Source organism: Bombina bombina, chromosome 1 (genome assembly GCF_027579735.1).
Source record: "Bombina bombina isolate aBomBom1 chromosome 1, aBomBom1.pri, whole genome shotgun sequence".
Lineage (NCBI taxonomy): Eukaryota > Metazoa > Chordata > Amphibia > Anura > Bombinatoridae > Bombina > Bombina bombina.
The window spans coordinates 1,494,368,957-1,494,395,124 of NC_069499.1; the positions used below are offsets into that span (position 1 = coordinate 1,494,368,957).

The 26,168-nt window shown below is 39.5% G+C and overlaps 1 protein-coding gene across 6 annotated transcripts in view; it reads left to right on the forward strand.

The window, feature by feature from the left end:
• The first annotated feature begins 3,578 nt into the window (after positions 1 to 3,578).
• LOC128653928 (uncharacterized) overlaps positions 3,579 to 26,168 on the forward strand; it is a 155,520-nt gene continuing 132,930 nt past the window's right edge. Inside the window, exon 1 of one of the 6 annotated variants that reach the window (XM_053707543.1) lies at positions 3,579 to 3,840. In XM_053707543.1, the coding sequence (XP_053563518.1) occupies positions 3,778 to 3,840 (63 nt within the window). In that variant the 5' untranslated portion in view covers positions 3,579 to 3,777. The remainder of the gene's footprint in view (positions 3,841 to 26,168) is intronic. The other 5 variants (XM_053707528.1, XM_053707536.1, XM_053707519.1 and 2 more) reach the window with 5 other exon arrangements.

The following is a 26,168-nucleotide window of genomic DNA, read 5'->3' on the forward strand; positions in this document are numbered from 1 at the left end:
CACTGTTAGATTAATATATGTTTTACCTCTGTGATTACCTTGTATCTAAGCCTATGCAGACTGCCCCCTTATCTCAGTGCTTTTGACAGACATGCAGTTTAGCCAATCAGTGCAGACTCCTAAATAACTGCACAGGAGAGTGAGCACAATGCTATCTATATGACACACATGAACTAGTACTGTCTAACTGTGAAAAACTTTCAAAATGCTCTGAGCTAAGAGGCGGTTTTCAGTGGTTTAGAAATCAGTTTGAGCCTAGCTAGGTTTAGCTTTTCAAAAATACCACCAAGGTAACAAAGCAAATTTAATGATAAAAGTCAATTGGAAAGTTGTTAAAAATTCATGCCCTATCTAAATCATGAAAGTTTAATTTTTACTAGACTGTCCCTTTAATGGGTAGTTTTAAGAACAAAGCTTCTATAGAACAAATCTGTACCTTTTCAAACTTTAGGTTTGATGGTTTAGCCTCAGCTGAGGCTTCTTTTGGGAGAAAAGTGCTTCAAGCGGTAGTGCCTTCAGTTTAGGTTCACCTGCCTTATTTTCCCTCCCTGTTCATTCTGTGTCCTCTCTAGCTTGGGTATTGGATTCCCAACAGTAATGATTGAATTAGTGGACTCTCCCTGCCATTGGAAAGAAAACAAAATGTATGCTTATCTGATAAATTATTTTCTTTCCTGGCACGGAGAGTTTACAAACCCACCCTATTATTTTTTGGGCATTGTTTTTCAGGAACCTCTATACCCCTAGTGTTTCTCCTACTTTTCCTTTTTCCTTGGCTGAATGACTGGGGGAGTAAGGGAAGTTGGAGGGTACTTAAAGGGACATGAAACCCAAACATTTTCTTTCATGATTCAGATAGAGAATACAATTTTAAACAACTTTCCAATTTACTTCTATTATTTAATTTGCTTCCTTCTCTTGTTATCATTTGCTGAAAGGTTTATCTAGGCAGGTTCATGAGCAGCAGAGAAACTAGGTTCTAGCTGTTGATTGGTGGCTGCATATATATATTAAATCAGTGACGTGCAGTAATAGGAGGCAGGGGAGGCAGCGCCTCCCCTGTCCAATCAGAGAAAAGAAGATTTAAAATAATATTTAACAAAGACAAGAAAAAACAGAAGCGCCACATGGCCCAATATTGTCTGGTCCAGAAATAAAGTAGATATATGTGCACAGAGTGAACTCACATTTGTTGAAGCACCTCAATTAGTGCTATAGTAGCAGTCTGGGATTTCTTATAGTCACCCAGGGGACCAATCTTCGGTATAGGTATGATGTCTAAATTAACGACATAAAAGAACACAGGTGCCTATATGGCCTAGTATTGTCTTGACAGAGGTGAGTTTAGAGTATTGATAGAAAGGTACTCACATTTGTTGTAGCATCTCCCTTGATGCTATAGAGGCAGGATGGGATCAATATAGTCACCCACCAGACTTAAGCAAAGGCCTGCTGGACACAGAGGAAATCCAGGAACCACCAGTGTTAAGATATAGGCCTTTGCTTAAGTCTGGTGGGTGACTATATTGATCCCATCCTGCCTCTATAGCATCAAGGGAGATGCTACAACAAATTTGAGTACCTTTCTATCAATACTCTAAACTCACCTCTGTCAAGACAATACTAGGCCATATAGGCACCTGTGTTCTTTTATGTCGTTAATTTAGACATCATACCTATATCAAAGATTGGTCCCCTGGGTGACTATAAGAAATCCCAGACTGCTACTATAGCACTAATTGAGGTGCTTAAACAAATGTGAGTTCACTCTGTGCACATATATCTACTTTATTTCTGGATCAGACAATATTGGGCCATGTGGCGCTTCTGTTTTTTCTTGTCTTTGTAGATTGCTGCTTTGGATCCCGGCCTTGGATCTCTACAGATAGCTGCCTACTTTCTAACAGTGACTTTGCACCAACATTATTAGAGACTATATCACCTCTAGTATTTGCTATCCTCCATATGTTTGCTACAAAGTGCATTGGATCCTACAATTCACCCATTATTGTGAATTAAGTATATCTAAGATTGAGCTACCTATTTACCATTGTGTATATATATTTTCTTATTTTTGTCTTTCTCTTAGGAGGTATTTATAGCAGAATATATCTGAAATTGAGCCACTATTCACCATTGTGTATATATATATAATATATTTTATTGTCTTTCTCTTAGGAGGTAATTATTATATCCCACATGCTGTAATTATTTAGACTGTTAGTCTTATAATCAATCTATCAACATAATCTTTCTCTCATGAGGTGTATGGATTTGACATATTATATCTAACCCTTTGCTATTTAGCATCACCCTTGTAAGATATTAGATTTATCCCCTTTTAGGGCGCCCCCACATTTTTTCTCTTAAAATAAAATTTATTTAAAAAAAAAAAAAAAGTATTTTTTGTTTTTGGCCACGCCCCCCCCAAGGGTACCCCCCACCCCCCGCCTGCGATTACCCAGATCATCATGAACATTATTTCCTACTACTGCTGCCAATGATATTCAGCGCATGTTGCGCAATAAGGAGGATATGAGCCGGTCCGCTGCCCTCCATTATTGTGCAACATGGACCTGAATATAGTGCTCACTGCTCACTAAGAGCTAGCGCCACCCAGTGGTGTCTCGCCGGGCCCCATACAAGCTCCAATAGAGGCGGTTCTCAAAACCGCCTCCATTATGGAGCTAGATCACACAGCCTCAGCGCTGCCGGGGAGGCGTGCCTGCTGGGCTGCTGACTGAGTGACAGAGTGTGGGTGGCGTCGGACTTCAGGCAGGAAGAATGATGTTATTGGCTCACCCATGTGTTCAGTTATAAACTAGTAGTGCATTGCTGCTCCTTCAACAAATGATACCAAGAGAATAAAACAGATTAGATAATAGAAGTAAATTAGAAAGTTGTTTAAAATTGTATTCTCTATCTGAATCATGACAGAAATTTTTTGGGTTTCAAGTACCTTTAATGCTTTGACTAGGGTGTCTTTGCCTCCTCCTGGTGGCCAGGTGTTGTATTCCCAACAGTAATGAATGAATTTGTGGACTCTGCCTGCCAGGAAAGAAAATAATTTATCAGTTAAAGGGACACTGAACCCAAATTTTTTCTTTCATGATTCAGATAGAGCATGCAATTTTAAGCAACTTTCTAATTTACTCCTATTATCAAATTTTCTTCATTCTCTTGGTATCTTTATTTGAAATGCAAAAATGTATGTTTAGATGCCGGCCCATTTTTGGTGAACAACCTTGGTTGTTCTTGCTGATTGGTGGATACATTTATCCACCAATGAACAAGTGCTTTCCATGGTACTGAACCAAACAAATAGCTTAGATGACTTCTTTTTCAAATAAAGATAGCAAGAGAACGAAGAAAAATTGATAATAGGAGTAAATTAGAAAGTTGCTTAAAATTGCATGCTCTATCTGAATCATGAAAGCAAAAATTTGGGTTCAGTTTCCCTTTAAGCATAAATCTAGTTTTTTTTGTCCCATCTAAAATAAAATATTTAAAAAATGTATTATTTATTTATTTCTTGTGCTAATCAAACAAACTATTTTTTCAGGTTTGTGGAGGCTTTTCCCCATTTAGTAATTTAAATTTCAGTTTAGAAGAATAAATCATAAAAGAGACAGCTAGTGATACCATTGTGGAAAGACAAACAAACCATGCTCTTCCCTGGTTGTATGGGTCAGGGAACAGAGCATTAGAACAAGGAAGTAACCAGTATTTTACATAAGAATATCAGCATCGCAGCAGACTCAGCGAGCTAGTGAACTCATGGATCCTGTAATAGATGATTTGATTTTTGAAAGCTTTCTGGAAAAAAGAAAAGACACAAGGGTAAGCGTTGCTGTATTTTAGTAGAGAGTGACTTGTATACTTTAACATTTATTGTAAATAATTTAAATTCCTCTAGTTACACTGTGTAAAACAGTTAGTCTTGGGAGAATTTGATAACAAACTGCAATATCTTAAAATAATTTTGTTTTATTGAGAAGGTATTACATTGCCAAATAATCAAAATAAGTGTGGTTCGTTCCATTAAAAAACATTTGTAGTGATAGTAATAAAGAATAAAAAAGCAAGAAAATCCATTAAACTGAGATAACATTATTTTTTAGTTATGTTTGTACGTATTCCACATTACTGTATATAGAAAAACTGGTATTTTTCTAAAGCCCCAAATGCAATGTTTAAAGTAAATGAGAAACAGCTGTTTAAAAACAAATGTAAATTAGAGAACTTTGCCGTTTTACAAAAATACTTTATTAAAAATACATTTATTTTCCTCTTCATGTATTTTTAAAATTAGGCAAAAATAAAAAATACCAGTGTTGAAAGGAAATAAAAGTCACATAAAAATTGTGTCACATTCATTAAATACAAAAAAGAAAAAAAAGAAACTACACTCCATGGTCGTTTTTGGTGCATACTGAGACTATTGGTGAGAACAGATCATACACACACATTAGTTACATAAAAAAATCTGTCACTTAGTACAATTTGTTTACACCTATATTATTTTAAAGTAGCACATTTCTTGTTTTCTTGGATCAGTATTAATGAAGCATATTTAGGTAAAGTGTAACAAGCTTAATAAAGGCAAAAAATCCCCGGAACAAAATATGATCTGCAACATAACATAATAAAAAAATTTTTTTTAAATCCTTGTCAAACAGTAAAAGTATAATGTGCCCAGGTTAGCCATTTCCTGTATAACAAGTTTTCAGTTTTTCTCCACAAATACAGAAATTCGAAAGCAGAAAGATACCTTAGATTACTTAAAGACCTAAAACACAAAGGACTAGATTACAAGTGGAGCACAAAAATATTTTAAGAACTAACACCACTCAAGTTAAATCTATAGTGCTTCTACTAGTACTGCGCTCACTTTGAAAGTAAAATGCCAGCACGAGAGCAAAAGACTAGCATCCATTTTGCTATAGACTTCTATGGGGAACGCTATAAAGACTCTTTTGTCTTTCGAAGGTGCACTAAAACAACTAAGCTCAAACTGAAAGTGCTTTAAGAATACATAGAAGAAAATGTTTTTGTTAATTTTAAATATATATACTGTGTGTATATATATATATATATATATATATATATGTTACAGTTAAAGTGCAGAAATCAGTTAATGTGCACATTACCTAGCTAATCTGCAGATTAACTAGGGTGATCAGTTAAAGTGCAGAAAAATTGTTTCATTTCTCAAATTACCTAGATAATCTGCACATTACCTACTAGGCACTATTTAAAGTGCAAAAAATGCACTTTAGCGGTAACATATATATAAACTAAAGGGAGTCCCATGGTTTTTCCTATGATAATCAGTTCATATCACTTTTTTTTAGAGAGCCTGGGGCACTTTCTTCTGAAAATGGAGGTAAAAACAAAATCTTAAAGGGCAGTGCAGCGCACTTTATGCATCATTCATTGCCCAGACATACTTCAACTTCTTAACAAATTTATAGTAGTTTTCCCAAGGGTATAACAACTGCTCTCATTCTGTTTTTGCATTTATTAGCATCTTGGCCTCTACACTTCTAAGCATTGTATATTTCCCATTCTGCATTCTGAATTGTTACAGAATCGACTTCCCTGCAACCCATTGTGGAATTATGCAATGAGCACAAATAAATGTAAGAACATCATACTGAGAATGTGAAATATCTGCCATTCTAGCTGTAATGTATCTGTGATAATACAGTTGAAAAACAAATAATACACTTTCAAGCACTTTAGCTTTTTAGAAAAGTTTGTTTCTCTCATGTAAACTGTTTATTGAAAAAGAAGCCGAAGAATGTTCCGATTTCGGCCGAGGGCAGATACGCTCCAGAGTGCTCTGTTCTAATCAACTGCCTCTGGGAACCTTACCATGGGTCTCAGCCCGCACATCTTGAAATTCTCTGTCTGGGAAATTATCTATCTATCGAATCTATAATAAATAGATAGATTCGATAGATAATTTCCCAGACAGAGAATTTCAAGACGTGTGGGCTGGAACCCATGGTAAGGTTCCCAGAGGCAGTTGCGGCGCCCGAGGCTCTGATTAGAACAGAGCACTCTGGAGCGTATCTGCCCTCGGCCGAAATCAGAATATTCTTTGGCTTCTTTTTCAATAAACAGTTTACATGAGAGAAACAAACTTTTCCAACTTTAACTACACGGAAGCAGTTAATGTGCACATTACCTAGGTGATTAGAACAGAGCACTCTGGAGCGTATATGCCCTCGGCCGAAATCGGAACATTCTTCAGCTTCTTTTTCAATAAACAGTTTACATGAGAGAAACAAGCGTTTCCAACTTTAACTACACGGAAGCAGTTAATGTGCACATTACCGAGGTAAAGTGCAGATTCTGCACTTTAACTGAGCAAATTAGTTAATCTGCAGATTAGCTAGCTAATGTGCACATTAACTGTTTCTGCACTTTAACTGTAACATATATATATATATATATATATATATATATATACACATATATATATATATATATTTATACATTATAGGCCATATGGCCATATTATGAGTGGAGCGCAAACACTTGTGCACGAGCAATATTGGGTTTTCACCTTTGTTTGCACGCAAGTTAAATCGCACTTGTATTGCAAGTTGAAAGTAAATGCAAACGCTTAAGCACAATTCATGGTTAGCGCATCCACAGAGCTCTGGTTAACTGTTTCGCGAAACAAAAAAGTGTCACAAAAGACTTGGATTAAATTGAGCTATTTTAAATAAGATAAGTTCTGTTATAAATTTCATCACTTATAATAGATTTTGATATTTTCCATGCTTGCACAATATGTATGTTTTTATATGTATTTTTTAATAACTGTTTAACCCCTTATTGACCAGACTGTTTTCAATTTCCTTACCGTTAAGGACCAGGGCTGTTTTTAAATTTCTGCGGTGTTTGTGTTTAGCTGTAATTTTCCTCTTACTCATTTACTGTTCCCACACATATTTTATACCGTTTTTGTAACCAATAAATGGACTTTTTAAAGATAGCATTATTTTCATCATATCATATAACTTACTATAAAACAAATGATAAAATATGATGAAAAAATGGAGAAAAAAATACTTTCTTTCCTAAGACATGGAGAGTCCATTCCAATTACTAGTGGGATATTCAACTCCTGGCCAGCAGGAGGAGGCAAAGAGGACTCCAGCAAAGCTGTTAAGTGTAACTTCTCTTACCCATAATCCCCAGTCATGCCTCTGTCATTGGAGGATGTGCAAAGTTAATGTCTGAAGATTTTATGGGTACTTTTCCCTGCAAGCAAGGATTGGGGTCTAGCTGTGTCCATGTCAATCTCTTTAGTAAGAGTAGTGGTGGCTTTTAGCAGTTAAAAGGCGGCAAGGTAGTCTTTGCTTTACTTTTAACACTTTGCTACCCCTTTACAGAAAGCCAGAGTTGGTTACTCTGTTCTTTCTTTTCCTACAGGTCCATGACAGGGAGTGAAATACCTGCCACACCTAAGGAGCAGCATCTGTCCTGCAGTTGGATCTAAGGTAAGTGCCTTTGCCTTCAAGGTACATAAGGACAGCAGCACTTAAGAGGTTAAGCCTCATTATCTGATACTTTTTGGGGGATTTAATAATTCTTATCAGTTAAGGATTCATATGGGGACAAGGCACTTGAGTGTTTTTTATTTTGCAAGTATGGGACTCAAATATGGGGAGTTCACTTGGCCAGGGGATTCTATGGGTTAACAGTAGAAGACTTTCTTTTATTAGTTACCTACTATACATGTATGCTTCTAGGTTTAGAGGCTTGTATATGAATTTTACATTGATAGGACTTGTTTTAAACAGTGTATTAACTGTTTTATATTTTAGTTGTTTTTTTTAAACTGCAAGTTTCTTTCACGCTCTTTCTTAGAGATGTGGAAATTTCTTTGACGTAGTTTCTGTATGTCCCGCTCACGTGACGACCACACTTCTGCTTTTACGGAGCGGAGCGGTAATGGCTCTGTTAATCAGCTCACCGGAGAAAATCACTACAGGAGAGTTCCTCTTACTAATTATGGGTGAGAGAGTGAGCGCTAAAATAACTAAAAGCAGTACAATTTAATAGAACAATTCCAATATGCAAAATTCATAAAATACAGTTTCACAAATAACAATGGCTAAAAACTACATGGATCCATGTTAAGTCTATAAAAATAAAAATATAGTACACGTGCTATACCAAGGTGATGATGTACAAAATTGTATGCACAACATAGGTAAAACAATACAAAGGTAACATACAAATTGTGGGTTAATAACCAATCCTGTGATATATGTGGCAATCAAAAAATGACTGGATGTGAGTAAAAAATAATGACACAATAGAAAAAATGTCCAATATAAACAAAAAAGTGTCCAATATAAACAAATAAATGAAGTCCAAAGTGTCCAGTGATAAATATCCAAAATGCTGCTATATAATAATCAGTCCACCTTCAATGTGTCGTGGAGGAGTGGTAGATGTATAAGGTAAAAAATACACCGTAAAGGGGGCGGAGCCAACTGCCGATGGAGCTGGACGTGTTTGAGCAGAGCTCCTGGCTTCTGGGCCATAATATGGAAAATACCGTACTGATATAAACCTTCACTTTCCCCAGTTTGCCACCCAAGAGTCCTTTGGCACCCACGTAGGAGCACAAGTCGAGCAGGAGCTCTACGCAGAGGCTTTATACCAACTTTGAGCCCTTCAACCCCACCCCATGGTGTGCATCGCCGTTTTGGCTGATGGGCTCATTCCCTCCAGAGTCTAATGTGAATAGAGAAATCAGGGGACTACAAACTACCAGGTCCTGGGTACCCGTACCTAATTAGCCATTCATACTGTGACACCCTAAGGGCCGTAGAAAGTAAGCTGTCTGTGACGCAGCACTAATATGGAGGTCTGGGAGCAGTCTGCGCGACGACTCATAGATGAGCGCTTTCGGAGCCTGGAGATGGACCTTATTGCATTTGTTTCAGCCCTGACACAGAGACCAAGGCAGGTTACAGAAACCTCACATTACCAGCAGCACGTGAGTGTCATCGTCACAGCTACACACACACCTCAGAGCGGTCATGAAAAGACTGCAGGCAGCCCACTATTTGAATCCCTGGGCTCCGGTCAGGAGAAGGTGATAGTTATGGGCGCTTCACCATCTGGCAGGTTCGCAGTCATCCAGCCTGCTTTCTCACATAAATCTCACCTGATGAAGATCCCTGCACTGGTAGCATATGTGCCATCCTTCAATTCAACAGTAATTGCGGACTCTAAAGGGACACCATGGCCCAAACACGGACCTTTACAATCTTGGGGACCACTTCCTCGCACCGGAAAAGTTACAGTATTTGGACTGAGCCTGACTTACCATGAAGTGGGCTAATCATGCTGACAGACGATTCTGCCCCCTGAAGGAAATGGTGGACAGTGCGCTAGATATGGATAATTACCTCATCTTAACATTTCATATATGCAAGTTTACTTTGTCTGATGTGACCTGTTATTGACCTGTTATTTACGTTTGCACTAGGTAGAACTAGCTGTAAACTGCCATTGCTTTTTTGAGTTATGTTGGGTGCCCCCCCTTTTTGCTTACTCTTTATACCCCAAAAGCCATCTCAACACTGTGTTTTGTAGAGGAGAAGGGTTCAGTATTTTTATAGTGTAGGGTATTAGGCAATTGCTGTGACCTTGACACATAACCATATGTTTATGCAATATCCTCAGCAGGCAATATCATAGATGGCCAATTTTTTAACTCTGTATTGTTATGCAATATTACCTCCCTACAACCTCATTACTCTGTATGGCCACTTTAGGCATACCCTGTAAATATGTTTGCAAGAATGTATGATGTGCACATGAGTGCTTTGAGCGAAAGTCACAGCAGTTAAAGTTGTTTCTTTAAACTAGCATGCAATGCTGATGTCCTACTATACATTCACCTTGTATAATATTTATTTACTACTATGTATATTGTACTGAGAATCATATATACTCGTATTTCGCATATACTAGCTTGTAATCAAGTTCTCCTAGATATTAATTCTCCTACTATACTGAGTACTGTTCCTTGGTTTAGCCCTGTAGATATTTCAAAATAGCTTAATGGAGGCTGCTCTAAAGTAGCTGCCATAGAGGGTCCATTTACTCTACATCCTAAAAGTCTCTTATGTTTATACTTATTTCTGTTGCAAGCCTGACACAAAACCACACTCTTGCATTTTACTCTCTTAACATACCCCTAGGCAAGTGCCAATAATTCTCTTTTCACAAAAAGAAGCCAAACTGCCGGCGGGCCGAGGCAGCGAGGCTCTCTTCCTCTACACACTAACAAGGTACTAGTCCTAATCTACATTTAGGAACCTGACGTAAGATACATGCATACACAGTAGGGCAGTTTGTTAGCTAGCGCTCTCAATAGCAATTGCCGAATACTCAGATGCCGATGTAGGGATCATACCTGACATAATTAACCCCTCATACTTAGAGTCCCCCCTCCCCCTCCTCCCCCCCTTCCATAATAATCCTTCTACTAAGGAAGGCTAACTACGCGACTAGTCGTTCATATACCGCAACCTGTTTTTTTTTTGGTTTCATTATGTGCAGAGCTATATCTGTATTACTTTGGGTTACCAACATACATTTTAATAATGCCAGGTTTAAGTTCATATTGCCTACCATTTCTATATTGGGACACATAACTTCAGTTTGAGGTCCACCATAGCGTCTTTAGTGCAGGCAGGTCCTGCATTACTACTATATTTCATACCCTCCCTATGCTCCGTTCTCCGAATAAGCTCTATAAATTACGCCAGCTCTGCGTTTATAGAATTTGTGGCTCCCATGTACTGGATATTCCATTAACCTAATATGTAACTAGCACTTCAACTACCCACTACACTCCAATGACCACCCCCCCCACCATAATATGCCTCCTAATTCAGGAGGACTATCTCCGCGGTCTCTCTAACTAATACCACAACCTTCACTACTTTTTTACTTGCAGCTTTTCATTTTACCACAGTATTGACTTTATCTCTTTTTTTTTTAGCATGATTAAAATGATCAGCTCCACTGACAAATTGAGTTAAAAGTCTTAAATCTAACAACTCTCTCTTATGTAACATGTTCAGCCTCACTTACAAATTGAGTTAAAAGTCTTAAACCTAACAATTTAAAGTTCATCCTATTATTAGTTACCAGCTATAACATCATGAAAAATGTAAAATCTGAGGTGAATGTTAAGGGATCCATAAGTGATCTCTCCTATTTTAGGCAGACTTATTAACCTTGGTTTATGCAGCCTATAATGTATACTGTATATGATACCTTATGATTGTTACTCTTTGTAGGTGACTGTACAATGCTCAATTGTTTGGCTTGTTTGCCGACATTTTTCCCTCAATAAAAATATTAAAAAAAAAAAAAAAATACACCGTAACAAATATATATAAACCGTAAAAAATACAAAAAGTGCAAAAGTCCAACTATTATAACCATTTTTACCTTATACATTTTTACCTTATACATCTACCACTCCTCCACGACACATTGAAGGTGGACTGATTATTATATAGCAGCGTTTTGGATATTTATCACTGGACACTTTGGACTTCATTTATTTGTTTATATTGGACACTTTTTTGTTTATATTGGACATTTTTTTCTATTGTGTCATTATTTTTTACTCACATCCAGTCATTTTTTGATTGCCACATATATCACAGGATTGGTTATTAACCCACAATTTGCATGTTACCTTTGTATTGTTTTACCTATGCTGTGCATACAATTTTGTACATCATCACCTTGGTATAGCACGTGTACTATAATTTTATTTTTATAGACTTAACATGGATCCATGTAGTTTTTAGCCATTGCTATTTGTGAAACTGTATTTTATGAATTTTGCATATTGGAATTGTCCTATTAAATTGTACTGCTTTTAGTTATTTTAGCCTTTTTAGCTTTTAGCGCTCACTCTCTCACCCATAATTCATATGTTACCTTTTAGTACGCTAGGGGACTTTTGATAGTGAGCTTAAGGCGTTCTAACTAGCTCTCAGTTTACGACCTCCATCTTTTCCGAATAGAGTTCCTCTTACTAGTAGGACAATTTTTTCTGGCCTATAGGAGCCTCAGGCAACTGAGGCAGTTTTCAAAATTATAAATATATTTGAACCTAAAAAAGAATTGTTTGATGTTTAATATTTAACTTTAAGAATAAATTTTGTTTTTGATATTAAAATGTATTGATTGGACATTGCTAGTGGGCCTGTTATACTAAGCTATGTATTCAGAACAGGATCAGTCTATCTTTATGGATAGATGTTTGCTTTGTTTAGAGAGCCAGATTGCCTACCTATGCAGTTTTGTTCCTCATGTTTAGCAAAAACTTAAAAATTTAAAGAAAAAAATTCCTTCCTTCTGAGCCAAGTGTCTCTCAGGATAATGCTGTGCGTGACATGCCTCAGCTTTTTCCTCAAATGTCCCAAGCCTTAGTTGTGTCTCATACTGTGCCTTCTGTGCCCTCTCAACCTCCCGGGGGTGTGTATTTACCTGTGGATTTTGCCGCTCAGATTACATCTGCAGTATCAGCGGCTTTGTCAGTGTTCCCTTCTTCGGGTAAGCGTAAGAGGAAATCTAAACATTTGCCTACTAGTAAGGCTTCTGAGCCCTCTATGTCTGCCCTTTCCATTTTGTCTGATAAGGAAAATACTTCAGTAGCTTCTGAAGGTGAAATCTCAGACTCTGACACTTTAGCAGAAAAATCTTTAGGATCTGAAAGGTTAATTTTAGATTTAAGCTTAAACACCTCTGGTTACTTCTAAAGAAGGTCCTAGCTACTTTGGACGACTCTAAACCTTCGATTGCTGTCAACCCCACAAAGTCTTCTAAGCTGGATAGAGTTTATGATTCTCCATCTTCGGAGGAGGTTTTTCTTGTTTCAAGGACGATGTCTGAAATTATATCTCAGGAATGGGATAAACCAGAGATTCCTTTTTTCCCTTCCCCTGTTTTTAAAAAGATGTTTCCTGTTGCTGACTCTATTCGTGACTCATGGCGCACTGTGCCTAAAGTAGAAGGAGCTATTTCTACTCTTGATAAGAGAACTACTATTCCTATAGAGGATAGTTGTTCTTTTAAGGATAGGAAGCTAGAGGCTTACTTAAAGAAGATCTATATCCATCAAGGATTACAGTGGCAACCTGCAGGGAGTATTGCACGGTTGCGGAAGCAGCATCTTATTGGTGTGATGCCTTGTCTGACCTTGTTTCAGAGGAAACTACTGTAGAGGAGATGCAAGATAGGTTAAAAGCTCTCAAACTGGCCAGTACCTTTATCTGTGATGCCAACATGCAGATAATTAGACTGGGAACTAAGATGTCTGGCTTCACTGTACTAGCCCGCAGAGCTATTTGGTTAAAATCTTGATCCGTGGATGTTTCTTCAAAGGCCAAGCTTTTGGCTTTACCTTATAAGGGTAAAACTCTGTTTGGACCTGGCTTTAGAAATCATTGCTGAGATTACGGGTGGAAAGGGATCTTTCCTACCCCAGGACAAGAAGAATAGACCTAGGGGTCGACAGTCTTCTAATTTTCGTTCCTTTCGCAACTTTAAGGGACAGAAGTCCTCCTCTTCCTCTTCTAAACCAGACCAATCAAGGTCCACTTGGAAATCTAGCAAGCCTTGGAATAAGGAAAAACAAAACAAGAAGCCTGGGGGGCGAAGCCAACTGCCAAACAAGCTAGACGCACATAGTAAGAGCTCTGGCTCTAAATCCTATTTTTTAGGAGATAATTGCTAATACTTACTGCAACCAAAGTACCTAAAGAAGGTTCCAACACACTTAATGTGGAAGTTGAGCAAAGAACCGGATTTTGAAGCTAAGGAGTAGATTTATTCCTCAACTTACATGCTCGATATTCGCCACGTGGGCTCAGAGCCCAACTACAAACTCCAGAAGCTTTTAAATAGATTGTTTTATGGACTACTCCTATACTATTCACTTGAATAAAGCTGACTACTTTTGCAAAAATGTTCCTGGTACCCACAGAAGATCTAAACCCTACTGTACAGTCTCTGCTGAAACGACTGGCATGGCGGATGGATGAGAATCTAGCTGAAATCAAACAGCTATTACAACCAGTCAATTCTGATATGCAAAAAATGGAGACCGGGAGTGCTGGCATACGGCTATCTAGTGAGAACCGCGCTCCTACAGAGAGCCTAGCAAGTGGAAGTTTAGTGACCCGTCCGAGATCGGCACCGCTGCTACCAGAGGATAAAGATTGCAAGCACCCACCTACGACCTCGCTATCTGCCGACTCCATGGGCTTTCAATGCGCCCGAGCCCCAGGGGATGTGGCCATCCCTCTAAGCTGGGAAACAGCAGTCACAGTGGAAGAAGCGATGGAGCACATGCCTACACAAGCGGCCCCCGGTTCTCTACACTACAAGCCTGCTCCGGAGGGACAGATGCTGAATCCTGGTACTTCTCACCTAACAGAGAAGGTTCTAATTTTTCTGATAAGAACCCAGGTGCCTTTCATCGGAGTGGGCGGTTTGTGGATTGTGGATACAGTACCTGCCCTGGCTTTACTACCGTGTGGCATCGGCTAGCTGCATAACCTAATCCCTAGGTGCAAAAGAAAATGGCACCCTCACACTCTCTACCGGAGTTCACTCAACAGACACATTGAATAGAGATCTAATGAATATTCTTAGATCGTATGTATGAACTGCATTTTTTCTTTTTTTTTTTCTTTATTCTTTTTTTTCTCTCCCTTAATGCGACTACACCTTATGGGAGATTTGATAAAGACTTGCCTAATATAACTCTCAGGCCCCTTAAGCTGATCGCACTTAATTTGACTACAAGAAATACGCAGGCATCAGCTGTGTTATTGTTCAGAGGTTCACCCGGAACTTTTGCTGAAATCGGCTTGTGCTAATTGAACCTGCAAGGCTTATCCTTCGCTAAATGTACCACTTATAATATTACAATACTGAGGGATAGTGTTTCTGTTATATTTCTCTTCCCTGTTCCTCCATATTGATTCCATATTCCCTGATTTTCTGTTAAATACGAGTTCCAATAATATATGTGCTGGGTCCCACATTACCCTCATAACTAAAGATGTAATCATAGTCCCCAAGGGAGGTTCTCATCCATATCTTTAGAGCCTCAACACCCAATATTTTTGTTTATGTTCTATACACAATGTATTAGTGTATCTATAATTCACAATGTGCAAATCAGAGGTAATGCTTGTATGTGTGAAGGGTTTCTGACTTCAGTGTCTCTTCCCTGCAGGTCGTGGCCATTTTATCTCCAGTTCCTATTTTCCTTGTACAAGCTAGTAGTTATGCTAATGTTGCCAATACCTTATATTTTATATTTGTTATGTCTTTTATTTTAGAGTTAGCTAACTTTCATTTCTTGCTTAAAGGTCTCCTTTTTAGACTACTAATCTAATAAGTGACCAACTCACCTTGGGGTGTGATATAACTTGCAATGACATACTGTCACTACATTAAGGAGTAAAATGGAGGGTAAGCTTGCCGCTTTGCAAACTCTCATGTGTTTTAATAGTTTCATACATTAACAGAACAGTACTTAAAACTTGACCACTTCTATTATCTGATTTTAGCCAAAATGTAAATGTACATTTATAGGCACCGCCATAAACCCAGATAGATCACTGGGTCTAAGTTCACGCACAGTCAGAAAATGGAGTCGAAAGGTTATTATTTTGGGTCTTACTAGCTTGGAAGGGATAACCATGCATATGCAACATTTCTAGATTTTTGAAACCCCACCTAGGTATAGTTAAGGTTTAGTATTTTTCTGCTCTCATGGCCCAGTAATAGGGAAAGATTAGACACAAGATTGAGAAATGTTTATTCTTGTATTTGCAAGTTAAAACTGTTTACTATCTTCTCAAATGTTATATGGAAATGTATATTTTCTATCATGCCCCACATCAGCTAGTGGGCAAGTGTGATACGCAATGTTTGGATAAGTTCATATATTGTCTACTTCGTTACTCTTTAGATCAGTCCTGAACAGCTATGTGAATTGCTATTATCATGACATGTATGCATTTATTTATAGTTTATGCTTGTAATGTCTGGGTCTCCCTGAATAAATCAGCAGAGTGGCCTCTGGCCCCAATTTAGTTACTCCATTTCGTATAAGGATGTTACTTTACCCCACTATCTACTCCTAAGTAGACTAACTTTCCAAGACATATCTCATTTGGCTTTTTAGTAATCCAGCTACCAGGCCCACGGTCTCTACGATCGGACACTTCTGAGTCCACACCAGGTGCCTTATGCTACTTACATCTATATATGGCTCCGTCCCCCCCACCCCTTTCCCTATGCGTATAGCGGTGCTTATCCGCTGAATATCCCCCCCCCCTATATATCTCGGCCCAAGAGTGGCTGATACTTATGTTAACCCTCCACAGGCTGATATTTTGGTTTTAGGTAAAATATTATTAGAGTGTGGAGTTCATACGCTGACAATATAATATAAAATGAAGTTCTATTTCATCTCGCCTAAGATGCTGTCTATCTTCATAACCAGATTTGAAATGTATTTTCTCTTGCTGTATGTGCATATTGCTTTCTCAATAATGCCTTTGTATAGACAATGTATTACTCTCTTTGTTGTAACTTTGGCCTCAGGGCGAGTCCTTGTTGTGATGATTTATGCTTTAACTTCAATAAAAAAATTATTTAAAAAAAAAAAAAAACAAGAAGCCTTCCGCTGACTCTATCAGCATAAAGGGTCCGCCCCTGATCCGAATTTGGATCAGGTGGGGGGCAGGATTTCTCTTTTTCGACATGCTTGGATACGAGATGTCCCAGATCCATGGGCTGTGTACATAGTATCGCAGGGTTACAAAATAGGATTCAAGTCTTGCCCACCAAGGAGCAGATTCCTCCTGTCAAGATTATCCTCAAACCAGGTAAAGAAGGAGGCCTTTGTAATTGCGTAAAGGACCTATCTTCCCTGTGAGGTATTGTACCAGTCCCTCTAAAGGAACAAGGTTTAGGATTCTATTCAAATCTATTTGTGGTTCCCAAAAAAGAGGGAACTTTTCGTCCCATCCTAGATCTAAAGTGTCTCAACAAATTCCTCAGGGTTATGTCCTTCAAGATGGAAACTATTCGTTCTATTCTTCCATTGGTACAAGAAGGTCGGTTTATGATGACCATAGACCTGAAGGACGTGTACCTTCATGTTCGCGTTCACAGGGATCATCATCAGTTTCTGAGGTTTGCCTTTCTGGACCTTCATTTCCATTTTGTTGCGCTTCCGTTTGGTCTGGCCACGTCTCCCAGAATATTCACAAAGGTTCTTGGGGCGCTATTGGCAGTGGTCAGATCACAGGGAATTGCTGTGGCACCTTATCTAGACGACATTTTGGTTCAGGCATCATCTTTTCAATTAGCAAAATCTCATACAGAAATGTTGTTGTTTTTTTCTATGTTCCCATGGAAAAGAGTTCTCTAGTTCCAACTACAAGAGTGTGTTTTCTAGGGACAATAATACATTCCCTGTACATGAAGATTTTACTGACAGAGGTCAGAAAATCCAAACTTCTTGCTTCCTGCCTTTTATCCATCAGTGGCTCAATGCATGGATGTGATTGGTCTGATGGTGGCCTCCATGGACATCATTCCTTTTGCTCGGTTCCATCTGCGACCGCTGCAGCTTTTTATGCTCCGTCAATGGAACAAAGACCATTCAGATTTGTTGCAGAGGATAAATCTGGACCCCTAACAAGAGACTCTCTCTTGTGGTGGATTTCTCAGGATCATCTGTCTCGGGGCACTTGTTTCCTGAGACCTTCCTGGGTGATTGTGATGACGAATGCCAGCCTGTTAGGCTGGGGAGCTGTTTGGGTTCTCTGATGGCTCAGGGCCTGTGGTCTCAGGAAGAGTCTTCTCTTCCCATAAACATCTTGGAGTTGAGAGCTATCTTCAATGCCCTATCAGCGTGGCCTCAACTGTCTTTAGTCAGGCTTATCAGATTCCAGTCGGACAACATCACATCAGTGGCTTACATCAACCACCATGGAGGGACTCGGAGTTCCTTAGCCATGAAGAAGGTGACTCGCATTCTGCAGTGGGTGGAAGCTCACAATGGTCTCCTATCTGCCATCCACATTCCAGGAGTGGACAATTGGGAGGCAGATTTTCTGAGCAGACAGAACTTTCATCCTGGGAAGTGGGCTCTCCATCCGGAAGTGTTCAGATAACCCTCAGATGGGGGGTTCCAGAGTTGGATTTGATGGCGTCCCATCAAAACACCAAGTTTTCAAAGTAAAGTTCAAGGTCAAGAGATCCTCAGGCTGTTCTAATAGATGCTCTAGCAATTTCTTGGAAGTTCTCTCTGGCATATCTATTTCCTCCATTTGCTCTCTTTCCACGAGTCATTGCTTGTATCAAACAGGAGAAAGCATCGGTAATCCTAATTGCTCCTGCATGGCCTCTCAGTATTTGGTTCACGGATCTAGTAAGGATGTCATCTCTTCCTCCTTGGAGGTTACCTCTAAGGAAGGACCTTCTAATTCAGGGTCCTTTCCTCCATCCAAACCTGGATTCTCTGAAGCTGACTGCTTGTAGATTAAACGCCTGGTTCTGTTTAGGCGTGGTTTTTCTGAGTTGGTCATTGATACTATGCTTCAAGATCTACCATAAGATATGATGTAAATATCTTTATTGGTGTGAATCTAAGGGTTTCTCCTGGAGCCGAGTCAAGATTCCCCAGATTTTGTCTTTTCTTCAAGATGGCCTGGAGAAGGGTTTGTCGGTTAGTACTTTGAAGGGTCAGACTTCTGCATTATCTATCCTTTTGCACAAACGTCTGGCAGACTTTCCAGATGTTCAAGCCTTTGTTCAGGCTCTGGTTAGAATCAGGCCTGTGTTTAAACCTGTTGCTCCTCCGTGGAGCCTTAATATAGTTCTTAAAGTTTTGCAGCAGGCTCCGTTTGAGCCAATACATGTTGTTGATATAAAATTGTTTTCTTGGAAGGTTTTGTTTCTACTTGATATTTCTTCCGCTCGCAGAGTTTCTGAGCTTTCAGCTCTGCAGTGTTAATCCCCTACCTTATTTTTCATGCAGATAGGGCGGTCCTTTGTACTAAATTGGGTTTTCTCCCTAAGGTGGTGTTGGATCGAAACATTAATCAGTAAATTGTTGTTCCTTCTTTTTGTCCTAATCCTTCGTCTCATAAGGAACGTCTTTTGCATAACTTGGATGTTGTGCGCACTCTAAAATGTTACTTACAAGCTACTAAGGATTTTCGACAATCCTCTGCCCTGTTTGTTGTTTTCTCTGGAAAGCATAAGGGCCAGAAGGCCACTTCTACTACTCTGTCTCTCTGGTTGAGAAGTTTGATTTGTTTGGCTTATGAGACTGCTGGACAGCAGCCACCTGATAGAATTACAGCTCATTCCACTAGGGCTGTGTCCTTTCTTGGGCTTTAAAAAATAAAGCTTCTGTGGAACAGATTTGCAAGGCGGCAACATGGTCCTCTCTGCATACTTTTTCCAAATTCTACAAATTTGATACTTTTGCCTCGGCCGAGGCTTCTTTTGGGAGAAAGGATCGTCAAGCGGCGGTGCTTTCTGTTTAGGTCCTCCTGCCTTTTTCTCCCTTCCTGTTTGTTACAAACTGCTATTTGTAACTGGCCCTTTAAATGGAAAATTGCCCTGCTTCCCTGGATTTTGGAGAAGCGTATTTGCCAGCCTCCTTCCACATGACTATGGCCCCTGGAAGATTGTGCCCCTGAAAACATATTAACTTTTATTGGGTGTGTATGGCCCTTTAAGAACCGTCTGGGGACATATTGTGACTTTGGTGAACAATGCCCCTTTAAGACTATGTCCCCAGACCTGTGAAATGACTTGTCCCTGGCTTTCTCCCACTTGGTTCAGTTTCATTGTGTGCCATTAAGTGCTATGTGACAGACCCTTCAGTCAGAACTACAGAGATAACTTTGTTCAGCTTCAAGAAGCATTCTGAATACAAGTTTGCTGGGATCAGCTCTAATTAAGTTTAGTGATAAAACATTCCCATTGTCTAATCAGACTTCTAGTAGTGATAAGGTGGACTGCATTGTTTTATTGTGTGTAAAATGTTATCTGCTGAAGTAATGTTGTGGCCTGTCAAAGGGAGTGTCTCTCTATCTAATATCAAATGTGTGATGGGGGATTTTATGCCTCCCCCTGAGAGTGTCCTGTTTGCATGTAACCTCAATAAAAAGCAGGCTGTGTGCTCCAGCACTTCAGACCTATGTTGACCCTCTAACTTGAAGCTTTGACTCATGTTTGTAGGATACAGCTTATAATCACTACAGGGATTGCTATGCTCTTCATACTCCCTTAGCTACAGGGATTGCTACAGAAGGAAGAGGTTCACCTACTGGAGCCTGGTCATAGGTCCAGGGCGCAGAGCAGACGGCGAGATACCAGCCCAGCAGCGGTGGTTCATAGAGTCTGCATTACTTATGGTGGCTACGCAGCAGTTATAGAGTCTACGGTGCTGCTGCTCCTTTGGTGAGTGCTAGGAGCATCCTTTTCTACGGTCCAACTTCCAGCCAGCCTGGAGGCAACCATAACACTGTTCATTCTGTGTCCTCTAGCTTGGGTATTGGTTGTAATTGGAATGATATTGTGGACTCTCCATGTCTTAGGGAAGAAAACAAAATTTATGCTTACCTGATAAATTTCTTTCTTTCTGGACATGGAAATTCCAGGACCCTGCCCCCTTTAATTATTATTTGGCAGTTTTTTTGAGTAAACCTCAGACACCTTTTCACCCTTGTGTCTCTTCTTTTTTAATTTTCCTTCAGCTGAATTACTGGGGATTATGGGTAAGGGAAGTTACACTTAACAGCTTTGTTGGGATGCTCTTTGCCTCCTCCTGCTGGCCAGGAGTTGAATATCCCACTAGTAATTGGAATGACGTTGTGGACTCTCCATGTGCAGAAAGAAAGAAATTTATCAGGTTAGCATAAATTTAGTTTTTTCTAACTTTGACCCCCAAAATCTGTTACGCATCTACAACCACCAAAAAACACCCATGCTAAATAGTTTCTAATTTTTGTCCTGATTTTAGAAATACCCAATGTTTACATGTTCTTTGCTTTTTTTGCAAGTTAAAGGGCAATAAGTACAAGTAGCACTTTGATATTTCCAAACCATTTTTTTTTTCAAAATTAGCAAAAGTTACATTGTAACACTGATATCTGTCAGGAATCCCTAAATAACCCTTCACATGTATATATTTTTTTTAAAAAGACAACCTAAGGTATTAAATTCTTTTCACGCAACCATTTTATCACCAATCTATGCCAAAATGTGAAAAAAATGTGGTGTTTTTTTGACACACATATCAATTTAAGAATACATGTACTGAGAACTTTAAGGGTCACTGCCAAAAAACACCCCAATATGTGTTCAGCAACATCTCCTGAGTACAGTGATACCACCCATGTATAGTTGTGTCGGGTTCTCTGGGGGCTAAAAGGCCTTATTTTTAGGGGGCGCATTCCAGTTTTCCAACTTGGAATTTTCACATCTGGTCATCATGCACCCATGTCCTATTTGGGAAAATTTTGAAGCCGGCCAATGTAATTTACCCCCATCAAACCATATATATTTGAAAAGTAGACACCCTAGGGTATTTGAAATGTTGGTATTTTAACACTTTCCATGCACCAATTCAAATACCAGTCTTTGTCGAACTTTTGGGTAGTAATGTTTTTGTGTAATTTTTCACACACGTTGTACTTTAGGCATAGATTCACAGCTCCTGTTATGTGTTACTGCCAAAGAACTCCCCAATATGTGTTCAGCAAGATCTCCTGAGTACAGTGATACAATCTATGCATAGGTTTGTTGAGTTGTTTGGGGGGTGCAATGCCAAACTTCTGACATGTGTTTGTAATTGTTTTCAAATTTGACATATCTTCTTTGCCTATCTTCTTTTTTGGGGCCTTTTTACATACACCAATTTATTTGCTTTCCATGAACATGCATATATTTGAAAAGTTGACACTCCAAGGTATTGGATATGGAGTGTTTTGATGCCTTTGATGCAACTGTTTTAGCAATTTGAGTTGAAATTGAGAGTATTTCTTCTGATAGGCCTATCTTTAGTTTGGGGCCTATCACATACCCCAGTTTTATTTATTGCCATGAAAGTTTATATATTTGAAATGTTGACACCCCGAGGTATGGAGTGATTTGATGCCTTTGTTGCAACCATTTTAGCCAAAATTTTTGGAGAAAGTGTATTGAGGTTATCTTTTAATTTTAATTTTTACACACACATTGCTTTTTGACTATGATTTAGGAGTGCCTGTTATTGCAAGAAAACACTTCAGGGTGTTTTCTGCAAGGCCTTCTCAGTACACCCATGCACCAATTTTAGAACTTTTAAAAATAGAGTAGTGAAATGTAAAAGTCTGGCACAGTAAAAGTAAAAATAAACAAACAACTAACTCAGTAACAGTAAACGTAACAAAAAAAAAATGAACGGCAAATGTAAAAAACAAAAAAATGGACCAGTGTGTGATACCGCCTGAAGCAGTCCCCAATGCAGACTCCAGGCTGTCCAGGGCAATCAGGACAGTAAAAGGTGGTGTCCGTTCTCTGTCCCGTCTTGGTACAGACTCTGCATCTTTTTTGAGGATTCTGCTTTGCCGCAGTAGGGGGGATTTTAAAAATAAAGTGGGTAGCCCCAACTCTGCTCTCTCCCACCACTGCCCGGGGAGCAGGTGCATCATGGTACAAAATCCCTAAAATGATCTGGAGCTGAAACTGTAAAAAAGTCAGTTTCATTCCGAGGTTTGCTTTTTTAAACAACAAAAAAGCGTTGTGGGTTGCTGCATTCTGCAATGGCTTCCTTGTGTTCTCAGCACTGCCACATACAGAGACCTCCACAGTTCTCTCAGTGTAGATGGTGGTAAGAAGATACACATCCTTCTTGCCTCTGTACTTAACTGCCAACAGCTCCTCTTGGTGCAGAGCTGAGGTTTTCCCTACTTTATAGCCGGGTGCATAAAAGTTGTCCTGGGAAACCTGGGCGGTTCTTTCTGATTGTACCGCAAGCTACTGTATCAAAACAATACAGTAGCTTGAATGAAGGGACACCTGTATAAAAATTGTCTAGATACAAGTGGTACCCTTTGTTCATCAGGGGTAATATCACGTCCCAGAAAATCTTGCCACTGGTTCCCATATGTTCTGGCAACCTAGAGGGTCAAGGTGGATATCCTTTGCCTCGTACACCCCGAAGGCCTAAGTATACCCAGTCTTGCTTTTACAGCGCTTATACAGCTTTACACCATACCTAGAGCGCTTGGAAGGAATATACTGCTTAAATCCCAGCTTTCTCTTATACTTCATCAGGGATTCATCCACGCATATATTCCTTCCAGGTGTATAAGCCTCTGCAAACCTGGCAGCAAAGTGTGTAATCAGGTGCAGATTTTATACAGCCTGTCAAACTGGGGATGCTCCCTAGGGGGACACAAGCTGTTGTCGCTGAAGTGCATGAAATGTAGAATCATTTCATAACTCTTCCTCGACATACTCTGGGAGTAAATGGGGGTAGAGCAAATGGGACTACTGCTCCAGTAGGAGCGGATGGAGGGTTTCTTTATGTTGTACATCAGCATAGTCAATGCCCAGAATTTTTAAAATTCTGGCACATCGATAGGGCCCATTGCTGCTTTGCCAAAACAGTGTCAGGCTTTGCAGCATGGAACTGATGGGCATATAAATTAGTTTGGGCGACAATGTTCCCCAATACATCATCGCGCAGAAACACCTCCATAAACTGCTGGGGGCTAAATCCTGCCACATCCACTTTGATGCCAGGATTTGCTTTGAAGGGTGGGATATCTGGCCTCTGGAGATGAGGCATTACACACCCTTCAGCAGCAATGGCAGCTGGAGCAACACGTCTCCTTCTAGCAGGGGGGCTAGCGGGGGGGGGGGTAGCAGCCACAGATACATCACTATCAGTTGAGACTGTATCTAATGAGCAAAAGGTGTTTATCTCCTATGTAGCAAAAAGGTACACAAAGTACCTGTAGAGTGAAGGCACTGAACTTATTCGGAAAATTTATAAAACATACCTTTATTAAAATTCATGTTAAAAAGAAACAGTCTAATGGAAAAGACAGTGACCAGGAGCGTATGTATAAGCGGAGTGTGAAGTAATCTGACTTGTTTCACAACGTTATGGCACTTTCTCAACATTTCACAACATTTTGTCTTCTAAATGAGGTGTAAAGTCAGTGGAATTAGGACTTTGGGGGATATTTATCAAGCCGTCAACCGCAAATACGCTGGAATTCTGCAGCGTAATTGTTGCGAGCTTGATCCGACCTAGTTATCAAAACCTACAGACCGGCAAAAATTTAAATCTGTGATGTAACATACCGATACAGATCAATGCTTACGTCAGTACAGATGTTCCGAATACACATTCAGCATTATTTGACACTTTTTAAAAGTTATCAAATAGTTAACCGGTACGCTCGCGGCTATTCCGGCCCAGCGTACCCGGTTTTCAAACCATCACCCTGGAGGCCGCGGATGCCATAGGAATCAATGGGAGTCTGAAAGCAGTGAAAGCTTATGTTCGATGTTGCCAGATATCCCATTGATTTCAATGGTAGAAGACCAGTAACGTTTACACCTAACACCCTAACATAAGCCCCGAGTCTAAACACCCCTAATCTGCCGCCCGACATCGCTGCAACCTAAATAAAAGGTATTAACCATATCCCACCGCTCCTGTACCCCGCCACGACTACATAAAGTTATTAACCCCTATTCCAACACTCCCCGACACCGCCGCAACTAAATAAATGTCTTAACCCCTATCCCGCCACTCCCGGACCCCACTGCCACTAAATAAACATATTAACCCCTAAACCTTTGGCCTACCACATCACTACCATTAACTAAACCTATTAACCCCTAAACCGCCAGCCCCCCACATCGCCATAAACTAAATTAAGCTATTAACCCCTAAACTTAATAACCCGCTAACTTTACATTAAAATTACAATATCCCTATCTTAAAATAAATTTAAACTTACCTGTAGATTTAATAGAAACTATATTAAACTATTAATTAACCTACCCTAACTATTATACTAAAATTACATTAAAATAGCAATTAAATTAACTATATTACATATTAAAAAACACTAACCCTACTCAAATTATTTAAATCTACTATTAAAAATTACTAAATTACAAAAAAAAAAAATAATTTACAAAAAAAACACACTAAATTACGAGAAAAAAAAAACAGTATAAAAAATAAAAACGAATTACACCTAATCTAATAGCCCTATCAAAATGAAAAAAACTCCCCCAAAATAAAAAAAACCCTAGCCTACAATAAACAACCAATGGCCCTTAAAAGGGCCTTTTACGGGGCATTGCCACAAAGAAATCAGCTCTTTTACCTGTAAAAAAAAAATACAAACACCCCTGAACAGTAAAACCCACCACCCAATTAACCAACCCCCCCAAATAAAAATCCTATCTAAAAAACCTAAACTCCCCATTGCCCTGAAAATGGCATTTGTATGGGCATTGCCCTTAAAAGGGCATTTAGCTCTTTTACCTGCCCAGACCCTACTCTAAAAATAAAACCCACCCAAAAAACTCTTAAATAAACCTAACACTAACCCCCGACGATCCACTTACAGTTTTTAAAGTTCCACTTGAAGGATCCATCCAGCCGGCAAGAAGTCTTCATCCGGGCAGCCTCTTCCATCTTCATCCATCCGGCAAAGTCTTCATCCATGCGGTCTCTTCTATCTTCAGCCATCTGGTGCGGAGCGGGTCCATCCTGAAGACATCTGGCGCGGAGCTCCTCTTCAATACGGTCGCCGCCGCCAACTGGAACTTGAATGCAAGTGACGTCATCCAAGATGGGGTCCCTTGCATTCCTATTGGCTGAAAGGTTCCATCACAATTCTGAGACTGCATCCTGTCTCACACGGATGATGCACACCAGTGTGGCCATAAAAGGAAGTGCAGGAAATGAGCAGCATCCCCCACAATGCACCACAGTCAGCAAGAGAGGTGAGTAAAATGGCTGCCAGCAGCACATGGCA